Source organism: Oncorhynchus kisutch, linkage group LG21, assembly GCF_002021735.2.
Source record: "Oncorhynchus kisutch isolate 150728-3 linkage group LG21, Okis_V2, whole genome shotgun sequence".
NCBI classification, from domain to species: domain Eukaryota; kingdom Metazoa; phylum Chordata; class Actinopteri; order Salmoniformes; family Salmonidae; genus Oncorhynchus; species Oncorhynchus kisutch.
In genome coordinates, this window is record NC_034194.2 from 4,696,221 (window position 1) to 4,718,061 (window position 21,841).

Here is a 21,841-nt window from a genome sequence, read left to right on the forward strand (position 1 = left end):
CAACAGACGAACGCCGTTACAATTTGTTGTTATGCATATAGCGCTATTTCTATTGTTTTATTACCATTTTCATTACTTTATTTCACTAGTCCTGCATGTTGGAGCTCAAAGCCTAAGATTTTCACTGTACACTGCAATCATACCTGCAACCCTGTACATGTGGCTATTAATACATCAATGTTTTCTGTCATGAGAAAGATGATGTAAACTCTGCTTACAAATATATAATTCATTAAGTTGAAGTTAATTCAATTTGAGAGTAATTGTGTTCCATCACACAATCATGTCTCAGGACAACCTGTACATAATAATTATGTTAAATGCATGAATGCAAACCTGGAGTGAAACTAATTTCTAGACAAACAGAGATTAAAATTCCTTCATTAAATTGACCACCTGATATCGTAGAAACGTGCCTCTCAAAATGATAAATTAGCATGTTTAACACCTATAATAAACGAATAACATGCAAATCCCTGATTGCACATTAACAGTGAACAAAGAATTAAACATAAATATAAACCTCACTCAATGTCACAGAAATGTGTTCCTTTGGAAAATGCACTTGAAACACCATAGATAAACTGCTCTCCATGCTGCAATAGCACAGTATTCAACTCAATCTCTCATTTCAATCTCAATAACTTCCTACGGTTAAACCTTTGAGCTGGTTTCTGAGGCAGACTGGTTTGACAATCATTGAAGAAATTCTGTCTGTAATAACAATGTTGACAGATAATCATTGCCATAGGTGAGAAAATGAAAATACAAGTTTGACTGCCAGTTAGCATCATTATGTTACCCAAGTAACATACTAGGAGGTTGGCTCATAAATGTTTTTCAATACGCTAGGCATGGTAAGGCAAGGTGAGGCACTGTACAGTATGACGTCGTTCATGTTGTTGTCCAGGGTACTAGACTGATGAAGAAGTAATGGCTCATGGAGAACACCATCCCACTGACATGATTCATGAACTACCATACAGCATGAAAGAGAATGTTATCATATCCATTCACAGCGTAGGCGGCTGCAGGCATGACCATATGAGAAATATACAGTACATGCTTAAGAAAAATTATTCAATCAGGTCCTCCAAGGCTTTTGTTTGAACATATTCATTCCCTTATAAAACAAGAGATTCAAGAGACAATAGGAATTACCAAAATGTAAATAGCATAACCTCAATGGGGTCCATAAATATTGGCACCCTTGATAAAGATAAACATAAAAGACAATCAAATAAATAATATAAATACTGAGTTATATAGTATGCTTGCAATGGCCATCTGTCAGACTTGAACCCCATTGAAAACCTGTGGTTTGAATTGAAGAGGGCAGTCCATAAGCCCAGACAAAGGATATCAAGGATCTGGAAATATTCTGTATGGAGGAATGTTCCAAGATCCCTCCCAAATTGTTCTCCAATCTCATTAATTTAAGGATCTAACCATTTCCCCCCCAATTTTCACCTAAATTGACATACCCAAAAGTGCATGTAGCTCAGAACCTGAAGCAAGCATATTCTTGATTCCATTTGAAAGGAAACACTTTGAAGTTTGTGGAAATGTTAAATTAATGTAGGGGAATATAACACATTAGATCTGGTAAAAGATAACAAAGAAAAAAACATGGTGTTTTTAGTATTTTTTTTGTATAATCTTTGAAATGCAAGAGAAAAGCCATAATGTATTGTTCCAGCCCAGGCGCAATTTAGATATTGGTCACTAGATGGCAGCAGTGAATGTGCAAAGTATTAGACTGATCCAATGAACCTTTGTATTGATGTTCAAAATGTTGTATCAAGAATGCCCAAATGTGCCTAATTGATTTATTAATACGTGTTCAAGTTCATAACTGTGCACTCTCCTCAAACAATAGCATGGTATTCTTTCACTGTAATATAGCTACTGTAAATTGAACAGTGCAGTTAGATTACCAATAATTTAAGCCTTCTGCCCATATCAGATATGTCTATGTCCTGGGAAATTGTCTTGTTACTTACAACCTAATCACATTAGCCTATGTTAGCTCAACCGTCCCGCGGGTAGGACACCAATCTTGTAGAGGTTTTTAAACAGTTTAGAAAAAAAGTTTACTATTTGAATTAAACATGCCACAGATTCCAGCCATCATTACATTTAACATGAACTTCGTTATATGAAATACAAAAGCAAATGTAATCCCATTAGGTCAAAAATTATATTGCATCAACAGTGTCGTTATCCTCTCAAGGGTACTGGAGTAGGTCTACTGCAAACAGAGGTGCCAATAATTTTTACACCTATCTTTTAGAGTTTTAATTATTATTATTTATTTTAATTGTATTTAACCTTTCTCTAACTAGGCAAGTCAGTTAAGAACACATTCTTATTTACAATGACGGCATACACTGGCCAAACACGGACAACGCTGGGCCAATTGTGCACCGCCCTATGGGACTCTCAATCATGGCCAGTTGTGATACTGGTTTCCAACCAGGCTAGTGTAGTGACGCCTCTAGCGCTGCGATGCTGTGCCTTAGACCGCTGTGCCACTCAGGAGTTAAACAAAATCTTTATCAGAGCAATTGTATTAGCATAAAATAATATAAATGTCCTATTTGTTTTGCATATAATATAGAAATTCTATTTATTCTATAAAAAAAATTTGGCTCATATTTTTATCAAGGGTGCCAATAATTGTGGACCCCCCTGAACATATGACAGCATATCCCCAATAGGTAGCATCTTCAGCACATTCCGAGTTAAACACACATTTCAGTGTTCAACACAGAAACAACAAATATCAATGCCTTTTCCATATATCAATACATTTTGCAATCTTCTTCAATTAGCATATATAATACTGTGCAATCTATTCCAGTTTTAAGTACACTTGCCTTGCACTTCAGAGGTTCCCCTTTTTTTAAAATTTGATTACAAATCTAGTCTATTACACATGACAAAGTGAAGACTGATTTGAATAAAAAATGTCACACATTCCAGCCATCATTACATTTAACATCAACTTTGTTACATGAAATGCAAATGTGATTCCAGAAAGTCAAAAACTATATTCCATTAACAGTTGTCATCTGTTGTTTTAACTTGTTGGTTGAAAAACAAAATGGTATCTTCTGATTGAGAATGTCTGTTTGTGTTTGGTAGGGCTGTAATGTTTATTGAGCAACCATGTAAAAAAATCCCCCTGGAACTCATTGGCTTTATCAGTCCAAAGTGAAGGTTGCAGAGGTCACGTTTTCACATTCTGGTTTTGTGAGCCTCACTAGAATATATGCAACCAAACAAAAATGAGTGCACATGGAGAGCATTGCCAGGTCCATTTAACACACTAACAAAGTAATTTCTGTCATTAGTGGCACAACATTATTGCACAATAACTGTTTTTGGACTGTGGGTGATAGAATAAAAAACAATTGTAATCAGGTCAGGTTATCCTTAAGTTTGATCGGGTACATTTACTGTTTCTACAGACCGTTAGTGTCAGAAGGCTGCTTGTTGAGAACATCCAGGGCCGTCTGAGTCTCCTTTTGTCCGTCTATGGAGCAGTTGGACACAGCATTGGCCACCTGGCAGAACTTGCGCAGTATAATCTCCCTTAGAAGCAGGTAAACCCAAGGGTCCAGGATCTGGTTCAGAGAGGCCAGGCGAATGGCGGTGAGAAAGAAGTTACAGTCCACCTGGATGTCTTGACTCGGAGTGAAAGACACTTCTGCCGGTTTGCAGTGATGTGACGACGTCTGTGTCGAGATCATTCTTAACATCAGCACCTAAAGAAGAGAGTCAGTGAAAATTGAATCAAGAGTACCTTGGAGGGTCTCGCTTTACTTAACATCATTACTAATTTATAGATATGAGATACCATACCTGGTCACAGAGATGGCAAACTCTTGAAATTCCTTCTGTCACTACATATTTCGGTAAAACGGCTTTTAGTTTCTACACACCTCACTTACGGAAAAAAAAAACAGTTGGACACATTGGGAACGTGGTAATGTTATTTCATAATAAAAATGGTGTATGTGTCTGATGATCCTGCCTTCATTATGTAATCGTTTGGTTTTGTCATGCAGGGCTCACTTTTTTTATTTGATTATGTTACTTAGATTAACGCACGGGTGCGTCCAATGGATTTTAATCAGCTCTCAGAAGCTGCGGTTAACATGTGGTTGTCCTTCATCTGATTAAGATGATCCAATCACTGACTGATTTGAGATTTGTTGTGGCTGCACATGGTAATAAAATGTGTCTCATCTGCCCACTGCAAATTAATCCAACCTGCCTCAGACATCCCCTTATGACAAGCTGTATAAATCGACAGAAAACAGCAGTTTTATAGTCAATAACTGTATAATATCATCATTACAACCTACTTTTGTTATCCAACGATTTAAGACTGGTCATAATACTGTTCCGGGTAACCTAGCCCTGTCCACAGCCTGTCATATCCCTAAGAAAGTCATTGCACAAACAAGCTGAGTATCTAGATGTGTGTACAAAATATAGTTAATGCACAGTATAAATAAAAATTACACTTAGGCCTTATTGCGCACTGTAGAAACAGAAACAGGTTACATTATAGAGTACGCCAAAAAGATAATCTAATGGTGCAACGCATTTACCAAAACAGGTCTCTGGACAGGGTTGATATTTATGCATGGATGTAAACCATTCTACTGAAACAGCCAATGCTATTTTCTGGAGTGCATTAAATCTAAACTGGATATCGGTGAAGTCAGCACAGTCTTTTTGGATCTTGAAAAGGCCTTTGAAACTGTGAATCATGATGTCCTCTTATCCACACTATCCTCCCTTAATGTGTCCACTGAAGTCATTAGTTGGATGTATTCCTATCTGACAAACAGAAGTCAAAGGGTTCGTTTGGGAGACACTCAGTCGGACTCTACTATAACATTGGGGTCCCACAAGGGTCAATATTAGGCCCCCTTCTGATTACCATCTATATAAATTATCTCCCACAAGTTAACATACAGATAGATGTATGCAGATGATACAGTTCTGTATGTACACTACACAAAATAGACAACTAGTTGTTAACAAGTTAACTGAAGATATGGTACAGGTTTCTAAATGGATGACTAATTCTTGCCTGCATTTAAATATCGACAAGACTGTTTGTATGTACTTCTCTAAGAAATCCATTGATTCTTCTCAACGAGCTGTTCATGTTAATGGGGATAATCTGAAAGTTGTGTCTAATTTCAGGTATCTTGATGTCATTTTGGACTCCAACTTGACATTTAAGAAATATGTGAAGAAAGTGGTTAACACGGTCAAGTTTGGATTATCCAACTTTATGTTTATAAAACCTTTCCTTTGCCTGGATGCCGCCAAACACATCTGAGATATTGCCTCACACACTGGTCACAAGCAGGAGCTCCTATTCTGAAACCAATTGAATCACTCTACAAACAAACACTTAAGGTTTTTGATAACAAACCAAACAGTTACCACCCATTGTCATATCATTTACAAACATAACTTATTTTAGTCTGGATAGCTTTAAGCATTATGTAGATGAAAAACTTGTCTTTAAGATCTTGCCCCTCCACCCCTATGCCGGCATATCATGCTCAAGGAAAGCACCTCCAGGATAACAAGGGCAGTAATTAGAGGGAATTGCGTTGTCCCTTTTTGACACAGTGCAATCGGTCAATCGGCCTTCTCTGTTAGAGCTACAGTATACTGGAATGCAATGCCCATGGACTTGAGAACCTGCACTGATTATGGGATTTTTTTTTATTGATATTGAAAACATGGCTAAAATCTATCCAAACCTGTACACAAGTTCTGTGGTTCCTCATATGTAAAATTACAGTTGATGATTGTCACACCCTGGCCTTAGTTATCTTTGTTTTCTTTATTATTTTGGTTAGGTCAGGGTGTGACATGGGGGATTTATGTGTTTTGTCTGGTCTAGGGGTTTTGTATGTTTATGGGGTGTTACCTAGTCTAGGTGTTTATGTAAGTCTATGGTTGCCTAGATAGGTTCTCATTTAGAGGCAGGTGTTTATCGTTGTCTCTGATTGGGAACCATATTTAGGCAGCCATGTTCTTTGGGTATTTTGTAGGTGATTGTTTCCTGTGTCTGTGCCACACTGTACTGTTTCGTTGCCAGTTCATTTTGTTATTTTGTATTTGTGTTCATGTTCAGTTTTCCCTATTAAAACATGGACACCTACCACGCTACATATTGGTCCGATCCTTGTTTCACCTATTCAGAGGAAGAGGAGGAAATCTGCCGTGACAATGACAGTGTTGTAGTTAGAATTATATATTATTGGATGTAATGTATTTGTATTTTGTATTGTTTAGTGAGTATTTGTATAGTGGCTGTGTAAAGGTCCTTACCTGCCCAGGGACTACAGGTGAAAATGTGCTTTTGGATAACCCCAGGCACATGTACATGGATGTTGAATTATTGTAATATTGATGTTGATTAATGTGCATTGTCCCCTATAAATAAACAAATGAAAAACAGTGCCTTCAGAAAGTATTCATACCCCTTGACTTATTCCACATTTTGTTGTTACAGACTGAATTCAAAATGGATTCGTTTTTTTTTTTATCTCACTTATACACAATACCCCATAATGACCAAGTAAAAACATATTTTATCATTTGTTGCACATTTATTGAAAATGAAATACAGAAATATCGAATTTACATATGCATTCACACCCGAGTCAATACATGTTAAAATCAACTTTGGAAGCGACTATTTTGGCAGCGATTACAGCTGTGACTCTTTCTGAGTAAGTCTCCTCTAAGAGCTTTGCACACCTAGATTGTACAATATTTGCACATTCTTTAAAATTCTTCAAGCTTGATCAAGTTGGTTGTTGATCATTGCAAGACAGCCATTTCAAGTCTTGCCATAGATTTTCAAACTGATTTAAGGCAAAACTGTAACTAGGCCACTCAGGAACATTCAATGTAGTCTTTCTTGGTAAGCAACTCCAGTGTATATTTGGCCTTATGTTTTAGGTTATTGTCCTCCTGAAAGGTAGGAGCATGGATCAGAAAACCAGTCAGTATCTGGTGTGACCACCATTTGCCTCATGCTGTGCGAAACATCTCGTTCGCATAGAGTTGATCAGGCTGTTGAGTGTGGCCTGTAAAATGGGGCAGCTAGTGTAGCTATTCCCTCCGCAAGGCAATCAAACAAGCTAAGTGTCAGTATAGAGGCTAAGTAGAGTCGCAATTCAACGGCTCAGACACAACAGGTATGTGGCAGGGTCAACAGTCAATCACGGATTACAAAAAGAAAACCAGCCCCGTCGCAGACCAGGATGTCTTGCTCCCAGACAGACTAAATAATTGTTTTGCTCGCTTTGAGGACAATACAGTGCCACTAACACGACCCGCTACCAAAACCTGTGGGCTCTCCTTCACTGCAGCTGACGTGAGTAAAACATTTAAATGTGTTAACCCTCGCAAGGCTGCAGGCCCAGATGGCATCCCCAGCCTCGTCCTCAGAGCATGCGCAGACCAGCTGGCTGGTGTGTTTACGGACATATTCAATCAATCCTTGTCCCAGTCTGCTGTTCCCACATGCTTCAAGAGGGCCACTATTGTTCATGTTCCCAAGAAAGCTAAGGTAACTGAGCTAAACGACTACTGCCCCGTAGCACTCACTTCCGTCATCACGAAGTGCTTTGTGAGACTAGTCAAGGACCAGATCACCTTCACCCTACCTGACACCCTAGACCCACTCCAATTTGCTTTCCGCCCCAATAAGTCCATCTGGACAAGAGGAATACCTATGTGAGAATGCTGTTCATCGACTACAGCTCAGCATTTAACACCATAGTACCCTCCAAACTCGTCATCAAGCTCGAGACCCTGGGTCTCCGCCATGTGCACCTGGGTACTGGACTTCCTGACGGGCCGCCCCCAGGTGGTGAGGGTAGGTAACAACATCTCCACCCCGCTGATCCTCAACACTGGGGGCCCCACAAGGGTGCATTCCGAGCCCTCTACTGTACTCCATGTTCACCCACGACTGCGTGGCCATGCATGCCTCCAACTCAATCTTCAAGTTTGCTAACAACACTACAGTGGTAGGCTTGATTACCAACAATGACGAGACAGCCTACATGGAGGAGCTGAGGGACCTCGGAGTGTGGTGTCAGGAAAATAACCTCACACTCAACGTCAACAAAACAAAGGAGATGATTGTGGGCTTCAGTAAACAGCAGAGGGAGCACCCCCCTATCCATATCGATGGGACAGTAGTGGAGAGGGTAGGAAGTTAAGTTCCTCGGCGTACACATCACGGACAAACTGAATTGGTCCACCCACACAGACTGCGTTGTGAAGAAGTCGCAGCAGCATCTCTTCAACCTCAGGAGGCTGAAGAAATTCGGCTTGTCACCAAAAGCACTCACAAACTTCTACAGATGCACAATCGAGAGCATCCTTTCGGGCTGTATCACCGCCTGGTACGGCAACTGCTCCGCCCACAACCCTAAGGCTCTCCAGAGGGTAGTGAGGTCTGCACAACGCAACACCGGGGGCAAACTACCTGCCGCCCAGGACCCCTACACCACCCGATGTCACAGGAAGGCCAACAACCACCCGTGCCACTGCCTGTTCACCCCGCTATCATCCAGAAGGCGAGGTCAGAACAGGTGCATCAAAGCAGGGACCGAGAGACTGAAAAACAGCTTCTATCTCAAGGCCATCAGACTGGTAAACAGCCACCACTAACATTGAGTGGCTGCTGCCAACATACTGACTAAAAATGTATCACTAGCCACTTTAAACAATGCCACTTAATATGTTTACATACCCAACATTACTCATCTCATATGTATATACTGTACTCTATATCATCTACTGCATCTTACCATCTTTATGTAATACATGTATCACTAGCCACTTTAAACTATGCCACTTTATGTTTATATACCCTACATTACTCATCTCATATGTATATACTGTTCTCTATACCATCTACTGCATCTTGCCCATGCCGTTTTGTACCATCACTCATTCATATATCTTTATGTACATATTCTTTATCCCTTTACACTTGTGTGTATAAGGTAGTAGTTGTGGAATTGTTAGGTTAGATTCCTCGTTGGTTATTACTGCATTGTCGGAACTAGAAGCACAAGCATTTCGCTACCCTCGCATTAACATCTGCTAACTATGTGTATGTGACAAATAAAATTTGATTTGATTTCAAATCACGTTGACATCAGCAAACCGCTCACCCACACAAAGCCTTACACGCTGTCTGCCATCTGCCAGTACAGTTGAAAATGAGACTCATCCGTGAAGAGCACACTTCTCCAGTGTGCCAGTGGCCATTGATGGTGAGCGTTTGCACACTAACGACACGAAACTGGAGTCAGGTCAAGACCCTGGTGAGGATGACGAGCACGCAGATGAGCTACCCTGAGACTGTTTCTGACAGTTTGTTCAAACCCACAGATTCATCAGCTGTCCGAGTGGCTGGTCTAAAACAATCTCACAGGTGAAGAAGCCGGATGTGTCGGTCCTGGGTACTGGAGTATTAAGAATCCAAGATGGCGTAGCAGTCGGATATGTGTCTTTGTTTTGTCCCGTTCCGTGTATTATTATTATTTATTTATTTTATTTTATTACCTTTATTTAACTAGGCAAGTCAGTTAAGAACAAATTCTTATTTTCAATGACTGCCTAGGAACAGTGGGTTAACTGCCTGTTCAGGGGCAGAACGACAGATTTGTACCTTGTCAGCTCGGGGTTTGAACTTGCAACCTTCCGGGTACTAGTCCAACGCTCTAAACACTAGTCTACCCTGCCGCCCCAAGTATACTATATATCCCGTGTATAAATCGTTTTCTTCAAATATATTTCATATATATTTTCATTTTATATATTTATATCTCACTTTCCATCTACGGACTGAATATACTCTCCTGCCACCCGCCTCACCCAATGTGTTATGGATCTGCTATTTTTATACTTTAGAAGTGGAAACCCCTTCAGAAGCTAGCCAACTAACTAACTAACTACTAGCTAGTAGTCAGTTAACTTGGACATCAGCCAGCCTCAACCCGGTCAATTCCTGCCAGTCTGCACAGCGCTATATCAACCCAGAGCATATTGGACTGCTTTTTCTCTACCACATCTCCGGATTCCTACCGCAAGCTCTGAACCTTTACACCAGATCATCGCAGCTAGCTAGCTAGCTGCTATCAAAGTGGCTACTCCAGGCTAATGTCTCTGTCCCGAAGCAAGCACCAGCTAGCCTCGAGCTAGGCCCATCTCCCAGCTAGCCAAAGAGATCCATCAGCCAATTCTTGGGCTACAATACCTCTTTTGCTAATTGGCCTGGACCCTCTACTGCCGACAAGGAGCCCCGCCGATCCATCACGACTGGTCTGCCGACGTAACCGTCCGAGGTGGTCTGAACAGGCTATTTCGTTGTGACGTCGCCGGATGCCCAACTGCTAGCCCCGGCCCACTAGCTGTCTGAATCGCCGTGTCTCCAGCTTGTCTAGCGTAGCAGCGACTACGGAATTGGCTCCCTGACTCATCTAGTGCTGCTCATTGGACCCTATGATCACTCGGCTACACATGCCTCTCCCTAATGGCAATAAGCCTGGTCTATTGCTGTATTGATTAGTGATCATTGTCTTATTTCACTGTAGAGCCCCTAGCCCTGGCCAATATGCCTTAGATAGGCCTTTTGTTCCACCCACATACATGCGGTGACCTCATCTGAATTAAAAGTGCTTTCCTCACCATCTTACATAAACATGCTCCATTCAAAAAATGTAGAACTAAGAACAGATATAGCCCTTGGTTCACCCCAGACTTGACTGCCCTTGACCAGCACAAAAACATCTTGTGGCGTTCTGCATTAGCATCGACTAGCCCCCGCGATATGCAACTTTTCAGGGAAGTCAGGAAGCAATATACACGGTCAGTCTGGAAAGTTAAGACTAGCATTTTCAAACAGAAATTTGCATCCTGTAGCACTAATTCCAAAAAGTTTTGGGACACTGTAAAGTCCATAGAGAATAAGACCACCTCCTCCCGGCTGCCCACTGAGGCTAGGAATCACTGTCACCACAGATATATCTACGATAATTTAATCATGCATTTTTCTACGGCTGGCCATGCTTTGCAACTGGCTACCCCTACCCTGGGTAACAACTCAGCACCCCCTGTAGCAACTTGCCCAAGCTCCCCCCCGCTTCTCCTTCACCCAAATCCAGACAGCTGATGTTCTGAAAGAGCTGCAAAATCTGGATCCCTACAAATCAGCTAGACAATCTGGACCCTCTCTTTCTAAAATGATCAGCCAAAATTGTTGCAACCCCTATTACTAGCCTGTTCAACCTCTCTTTCTTATCATCAGAGAACCCCAAAGATTGGAAAGCTGCCACGTTCTTCAAAGGGGGAGACAATCTAGACCCAAACAAGTTAAAAAACAGATCACCGACCATTTCGAATACCACCGTACCTTCTCCACTATGCAATCTGGTGTCCGAGCTGGTCATGGTTGCACCTCAGCCACGCTCAAGGTCCTAAATGATATCATAACCGCCATTGATAAAAGACAGTACTGTGTAGCCGTCTTCATCAACCTGTCCAAGGCTTTCGACTCTGTCAATCACCGCATTCTTATAGGCAGATTCAATAGCCTTGGTTTCTCTAATGACTGCCTCGCCAGGTTCACCAACTACTTCTCAGATAAAGTTCCATGTGTCAAATCGGAGGGCCTGTTGTCAGGACCTCTGGTAGTCTATGTGGGTGCTACAGGGTTCAATTCTCGGGCCGACTCTTTTCTATGTACAGTATATATCAACTATGTCGCTCTTGCTGCTGCTGATTCTCTGATCTACCTCTACGCAGAAGACACCATTCTGTATACATCTGGCCCTTCTTTGGACACGGTGTTAACAAATCTCCAAACGAGCTTCAATGCCATACAACACTCCTTCCGTGGCCTCCGTGCTTTTAAATGCTAGTAAAACTAAATGCATGCTCTTTAACCGATTTGTTGCCCTCACCCGCCCGCCCGACTAGCATCATTACTCTGGACGGTTCTGACTTGTTCTGAATATGTGGACAACTACAAATACCTAGGTTTCCGGTTAGACTGTCAACTCTCCTTCCAGACATTAAGCAAATGTACACTATACATTGCTGGGTTAAGAACAACCTAATTTGGGTTATTTGGTAACACATCGCTGTGTAAGTATTGGACAGAACACACCCTGAGTTTTTTGGGGTTGTGTGAATAAAACAACAATGTTGAGTTGTTGGGATTACACAAACATGGGTTAAACAGTTGGATATTTTTTTCTTTTTTTTACTATGCTGGGTTGACCTAGCAGCTGGGTCTTTTTTAATGTAATTCTCAAGGTTTTTTCAGAAGGTGTTGCTTATTAGGGGCGTAACTTTCAGATATATCTTATTGGCGACCCGTGACAGTAAATGCAATTCCTGTACCTCATGTTAGGTTTACAAACTGCAAATAAAATTGCCCTAAAATCTTAAGCATTTTACACATTCTTCCAGAATATTAAGATGATTTATTACATTATAATAAGGTGGCACCTATCCCAACAATGGAATTTGTATAGGATTTTCACACTCTGTTGTGATGTGACTATCATTAATGTGCCATGACTTTCCCTCCTGGTCAAGGATCAAAGATAACACCCCCTCTCTCACCAGAGAGGAAGAGGGGGGGAAAATTGGGCTGGTTGATGACTAATGACCGGTTGTAAAAAGTCTCTCTGGCCCTTTGCAGTATGGAGAATGGAATGTCTGAGGGTTACAACAGAGAGATTTTACAAAACTCCAACATCCAAAAGTGGATAATGAAACAATATTTCTACACAGAGAATGTGGTAAATGGTCAGGAAGATAATTTATTGTTTGGTGATATCATTGAAGACATTATAATGGAACCATTGTAACTTTAACCTTTTTGGGATAGGGAGCAGCATTTTCACTTTTGGATGAATAGCGTGCCCAGAGTGAACTGCCTCCTACTCTGTCCCAGATGCTAATATATGCATAGTATCATTTTTAGTATTGGATAGAAAACACTGAAGTTTGTAACACTGTTTGAATGATGTCTGTGAGTATAACAGAACTCATATGGCAGGTGAAAACCTGAGAAAAAATCCAACCAGGAAGTGGGAAATTTGAGGTTTGTAGTTTTTCAACTCAGCCCAAATTGAAGATACAGTGGGATATTAGTTATGTTTCACAGCTTCCGTAAATCTGCACAAACCCGAGTCTCACTGATCATTCCGTACCACACAAATTGATTTGATTATTTATTTATTAACAAGCTCAATGATAACATAAAATACACATACGTTATTGATTAGAAACTTAATACGATGACAACAGGTCCCTAGCAAACCAACATAAAACACGTGTTACACAAGATGGAGATTTAAAAAGAGTGAGAGAGAAAGTGAAGCAACACTTAGATACATTTGTAAACTACGCTTAGTTTAGCCCTAATACCTTGCCCCGAACTGTCGCTCTTAGGTAAGAGGTAATGAATGTATTTAAGTGTTGAAGATCTTCGTCAGGTATCTCTGTTGCTGGGTTTCGCTTGGGGATAAGTTTTCAACGGAGGCTTGGTCTTTGGATGACCTTCTCCTTCGTAAGTCTCTGATTGTCCACAAGATGGCACACTGTCCTTAGTTTTCTGTTTACTTCCACTGGAAGAGTGATCTCCTGAGGACGGCTAATCAGTAATGTCAATGATCCCAGAGTACTGATGAAAGCCATTTCGACAAACATTTATTTGAAGAGAATAACCAGATAGTCCTGCTTAAATTCACCTTCTTAGATACAGTATTTAGAACAGCTACTCAACCGTAGCATTGATTGTTAAGAGGTTACTTTGTCTTCTTCAACCTCGTATTGCGTTTACGGGGTCGCGACTAATCTTACACCTCAGCTGCAGCTCGTGGTCATTCTAATCTGATATGTTAATTATTACCTCAAATGCTTTACACCCTCAGATAGAAAGGGGGCATTTACATCTTGCTGACATGCTCTCTGGGTTCCCCGGGGTGTAGCTAAAGCAAGGTATCACATTTAAAAATGATCTCGTTAGATAACTAAAATCACAATCTTATCGTCACAAAAACATTGTCTTTATCCTGGATATTTTCCACACAACATAAAGTATGTGAACATGATATACACTGTATGAAAACTCTTCAAGTTACAATGTTTTCATTATAACATCTTCATACAACTTTTATTGACCTCACAAAATAGACATTAATCTTCCACATTCCATCTCTCATCATGACCAACATTCGGAGGATGAAATTAAAAGTAGATGCCTTTTCCACTTGGAACCGGCAGGTTCGCTAGACCTTGTTCATGGTTTCCTCAAGCAGAAGAGTGGTGGAATTATGTTGTTTCCACCTCACCAACAAACTAACATGGTCCAAGCACACCAAGAAAAGTTGTGAAGAGGGCATGACAAAACCTATTCCCCCTCAGGAGACTGAAAAGATTTGGCATGGGTCCTCAGATCCTCAAAAGGTTCTACAGCTGCACCATCAAGAGCACTGGTTATCTGACTGGTTATATCACTGCCTGGTATGGCAACTGCTCAGCCTCCGACTGCAAGGCACTACAGAGGGTAGTGTGTACGGTCCAGTACATCACTGGGGCCAAGCTTCCTCTCATCCAAGACCTCTATACCAGGTGGTGTCAGATGAAGGCTCTAAAAACTGTCAAAGACTCCGGCCCCCCAAGTCATAGACTGTTCTCTCTGCTACCGCACGGCAAGCGGTACCAGAGCGCCAAATCTAGGTCAATGAGGCTTCTAAACAGACATCTAATCAAATGGCTACCCAGACTATTTGCATTGCCCCACCTCCAGCCCTTTTGCGCTACTCTCTGTTATTATCTATGCATAGTCACTTTAATAACTATTATTAATAGAGTTATTAATGACCTCGATTGACCGGTGCCCCCGCACATGGACTCTGTACCGATACCCCCTGTATATGGTCTCGCTATTGTTATTTTATTGCTGCTCTTTAATTACTTGTTCCTTTACTTTCTTGTTCTTATTCATTTTTTAAACTGCATTGTTGGTTCAAACCAAGCTGCTTACCCATTGCAGATTCAGTCTTCCCAGCCTGGTGCAGGTCTACAATTTTGTTTCTGGTGTCCTTTGACAGCTCTTTGGTCTTGGCCATAGTGGAGTTTGGAATGTGACTGTTTGAGGTTGTGGACAGGTGTCTTTTATACTGATAACAAGTTCAAACAGGTGCCATTAATACAGGTAACGAGTGGAGGAGAGAGGAGCCTCTTAAAGAAGAAGTTACAGGTCTGTGAGAGTGAGAAATCTTGCTTGTTTGTAGGTGACCAAATAATTATTTTCCACCATAATTTGCAAATAAATTCATAAAAAATCCTACAATGTGATTTTCTGGATTTTTTCCCCCTCATTTTGTCTGTCATAGTTGAAGTGTAACTATGATGAAAATTACAGGCCTCTCATCTTTAAGTGGGAGAACTTGCACAATTGGTGGCTGACTAAATAATTTTTTGCCCCATTGTATATATATATATATATATATATATTTTTTTTAACCTTTATTTAACTAGGCAAGACAGTTAAGAACAAATTCTTCCCGGACAACGTGTCAGTGAATTCCTGTAGTGGGCCCATGGTTTGTTCACTGACTCCAACACATCAATTTCCTGATAGTTGGGCACCGGGTGCATGCTTTTCTTCTCTGAATCCAGACACGGGCTATGGCCTTTTCTTGTTCCAGGATTCATTCTATCATCTTCTGTCTTGAACCCCACCTGGTTGGGGACTCTGTGATGAGCTGGTGAGTGTGTAGACTGAGCTCAGTCTGTGCTAGAAACAAGTCTCTCCATGTCTATTCTATTGTTTAGGAATGTTTGACCACTAGCTGTTTGAATATGTAATTTATATAATCATTTTGATTGAAAATGTATTAATTTAGATAATGTTGTTATAATTAAAACAGCCTGTGTTTAGATTGGCAGAATGACACAACTACTAACACATTAGCCTACAGCTGGCCTGAACATATATTTTTTGAATGCACTTTAATTATCCAATGTCACACTTACCGAGGTCAAGCCTGTGCCCAAGGCAGGCGGATCCAGTTGTTCAAGCGCAACACTTTTATCATGTTGCTCCCGCTGTCAGTTGTCATGCACACCTGTCGGTCTTTGCTCATCTTCCACGATGCCAGAGAGTATTTGAGACCCTGGGCTATTACTTCACCCGTATGATCATCGGGGAAGTAAGACGTCTGGAGGCAGACATTTTGGCAGGGTTTCTTCAGTGAAATACTTGTGGCTTGGCAACTAATATTTATGGTCATCTGTACCTAGCAGCTTCTTAACTTCTTGGTGACAGGGGGCAGTATTTTCACATCCGGATGAAATGCATGCCCAAATTCAACTGCCTGCTACTCATCCCCAGAAGGTAAGATATGCATATTATTAGTAGATTTGGATAGAAAAATCTAATCTTTTTCTCTTTTTTAGGTCACTCTCTTTTCAATGAGGTTTCATTGGGAATCCAGATTTCTAAGGGACCTTCTTGCAGTTCCTATCGCTTCCACTGGATGTCAACAATCTTTAGAAATTGGTTGAGGTTATTCCTTTGTGTAATGAAGAAGTGCGGCCATCTTGAACGAGGGTCACTTGAAGTGTACTGTTAGATGACCAGAAAGCTAGCTACAGTTTGTTTTCCTCCTGTATTGAACACAGATCGTCCCGTCTTCAATTTATCGATTATTTACATTAATAAATACCTAAAGTTGTATTACAAAAGTAGTTAAAAATGTTTTGGCAAAGTTTACAGGTAACTTTTTAGATATTTTGTAGTCAGGTTGCGCAAGTTGGAACCGGTGTTTTTCTGGATCAAAAGCGCCAAATAAATGGACATTTTGGATATATATCGACGGAATTAATCGAACAAAAGGACCATTTGTGATGTTTATGGGACATATTGGAGTGCCAACAAAAGAAGCTCGTCAAAGGTAAGGCATGAATTATATTTTTATATCTGCGTTTTGTGTCGCGCCTGCAGGGTTGAAATATGTTTTCTCCCTTTGTTTACGGAGGTGCTATCCTCAGATAATAGCATAATTTGCTTTTGCCGCTGGATTCACAACAAGTGTAGCTTTAATTTCTCTGCATTTTCCCTGGCTTTTGGCCAGGTGACATTTCCCAGAGAGGTTAAAGCCTGGCTTTTCTACTGTACAGATTGGAACCATGTCTTTCGCTATGTAATAGGTCACTGCATCCGTTATCTCCTTCCACCTCAAACTTTTCTTGTCGTAAGGGATTAAGTTTGAAAAGGATGTAGCTATGGTAGTTTGTCTTTTAGCAGACGTTTTGGGAATCGAGCGACTGGAATCGGCATTGCGTAGTCTCACGCATTCCTCCCATTCCACCTCGTGTTTCAGTTGCGGGTGATGGAAGAGGTTAGTTGTCCTGCTGCTTTTTGAAGCATTCGTTTGCTGAACATCAGAACTCTTAAACCCGAATCACTTCCATATTACTGAAAAAACATTGCTGCCCTTTTTGTGGATGATTTCATTTTCACGAGAGGCTGAGCTGGCTTCCTCACTTTCCATTTTGGTGGAACTCTTACCGCCGTTACACTTCTCTGCCGTGGTTACAATTAGTGAAAGGCTGTCTAGGGTTGTGATAAAGTGGATAACCTCTGTGCACGTGTTGCCACACAATTGGGACATGATTCAACACTGGGCTGACAGAGAAGAGACAGAGATGCTGCATTTGTTAACTTCTTGATGCTACCTATCCCGTTAGCGGAATAATTGTCATCAACAATCGATGAATTGCAGAGCGCCGCATTCAAATAATATTACTAAAAATAGTTATATTCATGAAATCACAAGTGCAATATAGCAAAACACAGTTTAGCATTTTGTTAATCCACCTGTCGTGTCAGATTTTGAAAATATGCTTTACAGTGAAAGCAATCCAAGCGTTTGTGTAAATTTATCCATCACTAGACAAAACATTATGAACACCTAGCATCAAAGTAGCTTGGTCACGAAAATGTTTAGCTTTTATCGTCGGATTCCGATTCTCCCATATATCGTGCATCCCTAAAAGTAATGATGGACTGTTGTTTCTCTTTGCTTATTTGAGCTTTTCTTACCATAATATGGACTTGGTATTTTACCAAATAGGAATAGTGTCTGTACACCCCCCTACCTACTCACAACACAACTGATTGGCTCAAACGCATTAAGAAGGAAAGACATTCCACATATTAACTTTTAACAAGGCCCACCTGTGAATTGAAATTCATTCCAGGTGACTACCTCATGTAGCTGGTTGAGAGAATGGCAAGAGTGTGCAAAGCTTTCATCAAGGGAAAGGGTGGCAACTTTGAACAACCTCAAATATAAAATATATTTTGATTTATTTAACACCTTTTTTGGTTACTACATGATTCCATATGTGTTATTTCATAGTTGACGTCTTCACTATTATTCTACAATGTAGAAAATAGTAAAAATAAAGAAAAACCCTTGAATGAGTAGGTGTGTCCAAACTTTTGACTGGTACTATATGTTCAACTCATAGCTAGTTTATCCAGTGACCATTTAAGGATAGGTACTGACTGAAATGTAGCCGGCTATTTAGCATGTTGGCTTATAATGGCCATGCAGTAGCCAACTATAGTTAGCTAACACACTTTTGTACATCGCGCTGTAATGTACAATACAATGACCTTATTTGAATACTTCCAGGTCAACTGTAATATGAATACCATTGTAAAGCACGATTTCTTCCCTTCCCAGTTTTTTCAACTTTTCTGCAATACTATTGGGCCATTACCATGTCAATCGAAGCTTGAATAGAAACGTGGTTCTCTGCACAGACTGATGCCCACACAGTCCCATTAGTTTTAATTGCAGCCTTGTTTGAATGCAGTGGTTGTGCAAATTTGTACGGAATGGGGTTAGTCAACAGTAGCTAGATAGCTAATCGTGGACACCAAATGACACAGCTACCTAGACTTGGGAGCTCATGGGCTCACAGGCTACATTAGCCAACTGGTTAGGTATAATTACACCACGGCAACAATAACTAACTTTTCCACTTAGTTTTACACTGACCACCGCATTTAGGAGGATAGCTAATTACTGAAATGTAGCTGGCTAGACCACTGGCCAGGCAATAGCCACTAACTTATTCAGGACACACAACCTATTCTTTGATACATTTGGGTTAACTTGCTGATATCAAACAACACATACCAGACCATTTGTGGATAGGTCAAAATAACAATTAGTGGGCTAATTTTTTAATGATCAGTGAAACTAAAATAGATTGGTAGCTAGCTGATGAGGTTTTCATTTGGTTCAACAATTATGGACAATAACAGTAAACTCCAAAAAATCATCATAATCTTCTTAATATATATATTTTAGGAGAAGGGAAGATTCAACTTTATTTAAGAAGATAATAGCATTTTTTCTGTTTTATGAGCAGAATGGCACTGTTGGGAGGAGAAGCTTCATTTCCAAAACGAATTTTCAAACGTGCATAATGATGCATTAGAAGAAAAAGACCTATGACAACAATCGTGTACATTTGCATGACAATTATTTGTTACCCAAAATGCCATAATCGTCACAGCCCTATTTCTTTCCCCAACTGATTTGGTGATCAAACTGAAGCTGTTTCCCAAGTTGTTCAGTCGGTGTTAACTCGTGGGCGGTGTGAGCTAGCTAAACTGATTGCTTTGTAGAGCATATGTGTGACATCAAGCACTCAAGAACGTTAACTAATCACCTCAAGATGGCTAAACCAATCACCTGTGTGTCAATAAGGTTGTAAATGAGACCATTCCTTTGGAACTTTAATTAAAATGTGCGTTCTGTGAATTATTTGTCGTATAGGTGTGCCGTGTTAAATATGATTCTCGTATTTTAGAGAGTTCTACACCACATTACCAAATGCTATAAAACAAGAGGAAAACCACCAGAATTGACCAGTATAGGAAAACCACTAGAACTTACCAGTAAAGGAACCCAGCATATAAGCAGTACACACATGATTCCCAATAGTTGAATGACTGTCTCCGTGGTTAATCGTTCCCACTGCTTGGATGACTGAGATGTGCCCGATTTCGTTTTGCAACGAATAACTAATCCACGAATTGTGACGACGTTGCAGGAGAAAGTCACAAGAAGTGAGAATATCCCAAGAACAGCGAAAGTGACGGAGAAAAACATGTTGCCCGGGACCTCTCTGTCTCCAGTGCTTATGAAGCACCAAGTGCCTGGCCATTGCAGCGTATAGTGCCCAACTCCTGCGACCGGCAACAGCGAGAAAAAAAGAACAAGACACAATATAACTGCCAGAATTTGCTTTGTCACACTTGTCTTCATGTGATTGGAGTACCAATGAGGACTTGTAATCGCCAATGCCCTCTCAATTGCCATTGCGCTGGCAAAGAATAGAGAACACAAGCCAAAAGTTGTCATACACACGCCAAAGAAAGCACACAGACTCCCCGATGAGTCTATGCGGTCCCATTTCAAATCGGCTCTGTAAACCGATATAACTATCGGGCTAGTGAGAAGCTGTCCAAACAGATCTGTCAATGCCAGCGACCCTATGCAGAGTAGGAAAGACTTTTTCCTGTTATTTTCTTTTTTTCTGTACGAGCTATATACCAGCATAAGAGCGAGAGAATTGCCCACCATTCCCGTTACCATCATAGTAATGGGGAAAACAACTGATACGGATCCACAGCTGCCACTTTTGGTGACATTGCTCTCACGCAAAGACTTGTTGGATTCCAACATCTCTCCAGGAGAAGCGTTGCGCATGGTATCCAAAGAGTCTCAATTGTCGGAAATCATCCTCTATGTGAGGATACATACAGGCTAAGTCCACTGTACACGCCCAGCACCCTCCAAGTGTTGCTGCAAAGTTACTGTGCGTAAAAACGCGTCACACTTTTTAAAGCACGGGAGGTGGGACTACCTTATGCACAATTTAAAAATTCGTCAGTTATAACTTTCTACACCAATTGCTCCAGGAAGCTAATTTTGGCAGCTGGACAAGGGCATAATATAAAGTGCATGTTCACTTTTCTGCTAAAATTACATTGTAAATGTTTTAGCATAGTCCTATACCTAGTAGGCAGCTATGCCTTACATTGAATATTGGCCTAGGCTATTATTAATGGCTTTGATATAGCTATGATTGATCTTACCTGAACTAGGGGTTATGATCCATTCTGAGTTCCACTGAAAAGCTTTTTTAAATGAGACATTTTGGCCTTGCTGCTGTTTTATTCAATCTTAGTTTTATCACAGCTTTTTCAGGGACCCATTGGAAGCTCCCTAAACCACATGGTTGGGAATCACTGACCTAGGACTCTTCAGAGCCATGGGAAAAGCCTAGTTGTTGCATTTAAGAAAATGTAGGCCTACTAGCCTAATTATCACAAGGCAAGCCTATATCCTTCACATTGTAGTTTACTTTTAATTCAATGCCATTTGCTAGCCTGATCACTCAAACTAAATTATTATGCTGCTTTGTCATTCACTACATACATTACTAATTACCCTTTAAATCGAGAGGTATTTCATTATGCTGTATGTCATCTTCAAGGAATCTTGCCCTGCTACTGAACAGAGAAGTGTAGTGTTTGTAAAGCTTCACCATCATAAACTTAAACGGGAGGCAATTGTAATAATATAATTGGCTTTACAGGCAATGTGTATCATTTAATAGTATTATAATAGTACTCACTTATAGGAATAGGAAATTGTTT

The 21,841-nt window shown here is 40.6% G+C and overlaps 1 protein-coding gene across 1 annotated transcript; it reads right to left on the minus strand.

Moving 5' to 3' along the window:
- Positions 1-2,393: 2,393 nt before the first annotated feature.
- ptger3 (prostaglandin E receptor 3 (subtype EP3)) lies at positions 2,394-20,932 on the minus strand. Its single transcript, XM_020454724.2, has 2 exons — positions 20,073-20,932; positions 2,394-3,770 (listed from the first exon to the last, which is right to left on the minus strand). The coding sequence occupies exons 1-2, from the start codon at positions 20,886-20,888 to the stop codon at positions 3,468-3,470; spliced, it is 1,119 nt and encodes a 372-aa protein (XP_020310313.1). The 5' UTR covers positions 20,889-20,932; the 3' UTR covers positions 2,394-3,467.
- Between the last annotated feature and the right edge of the window lie 909 nt (positions 20,933-21,841).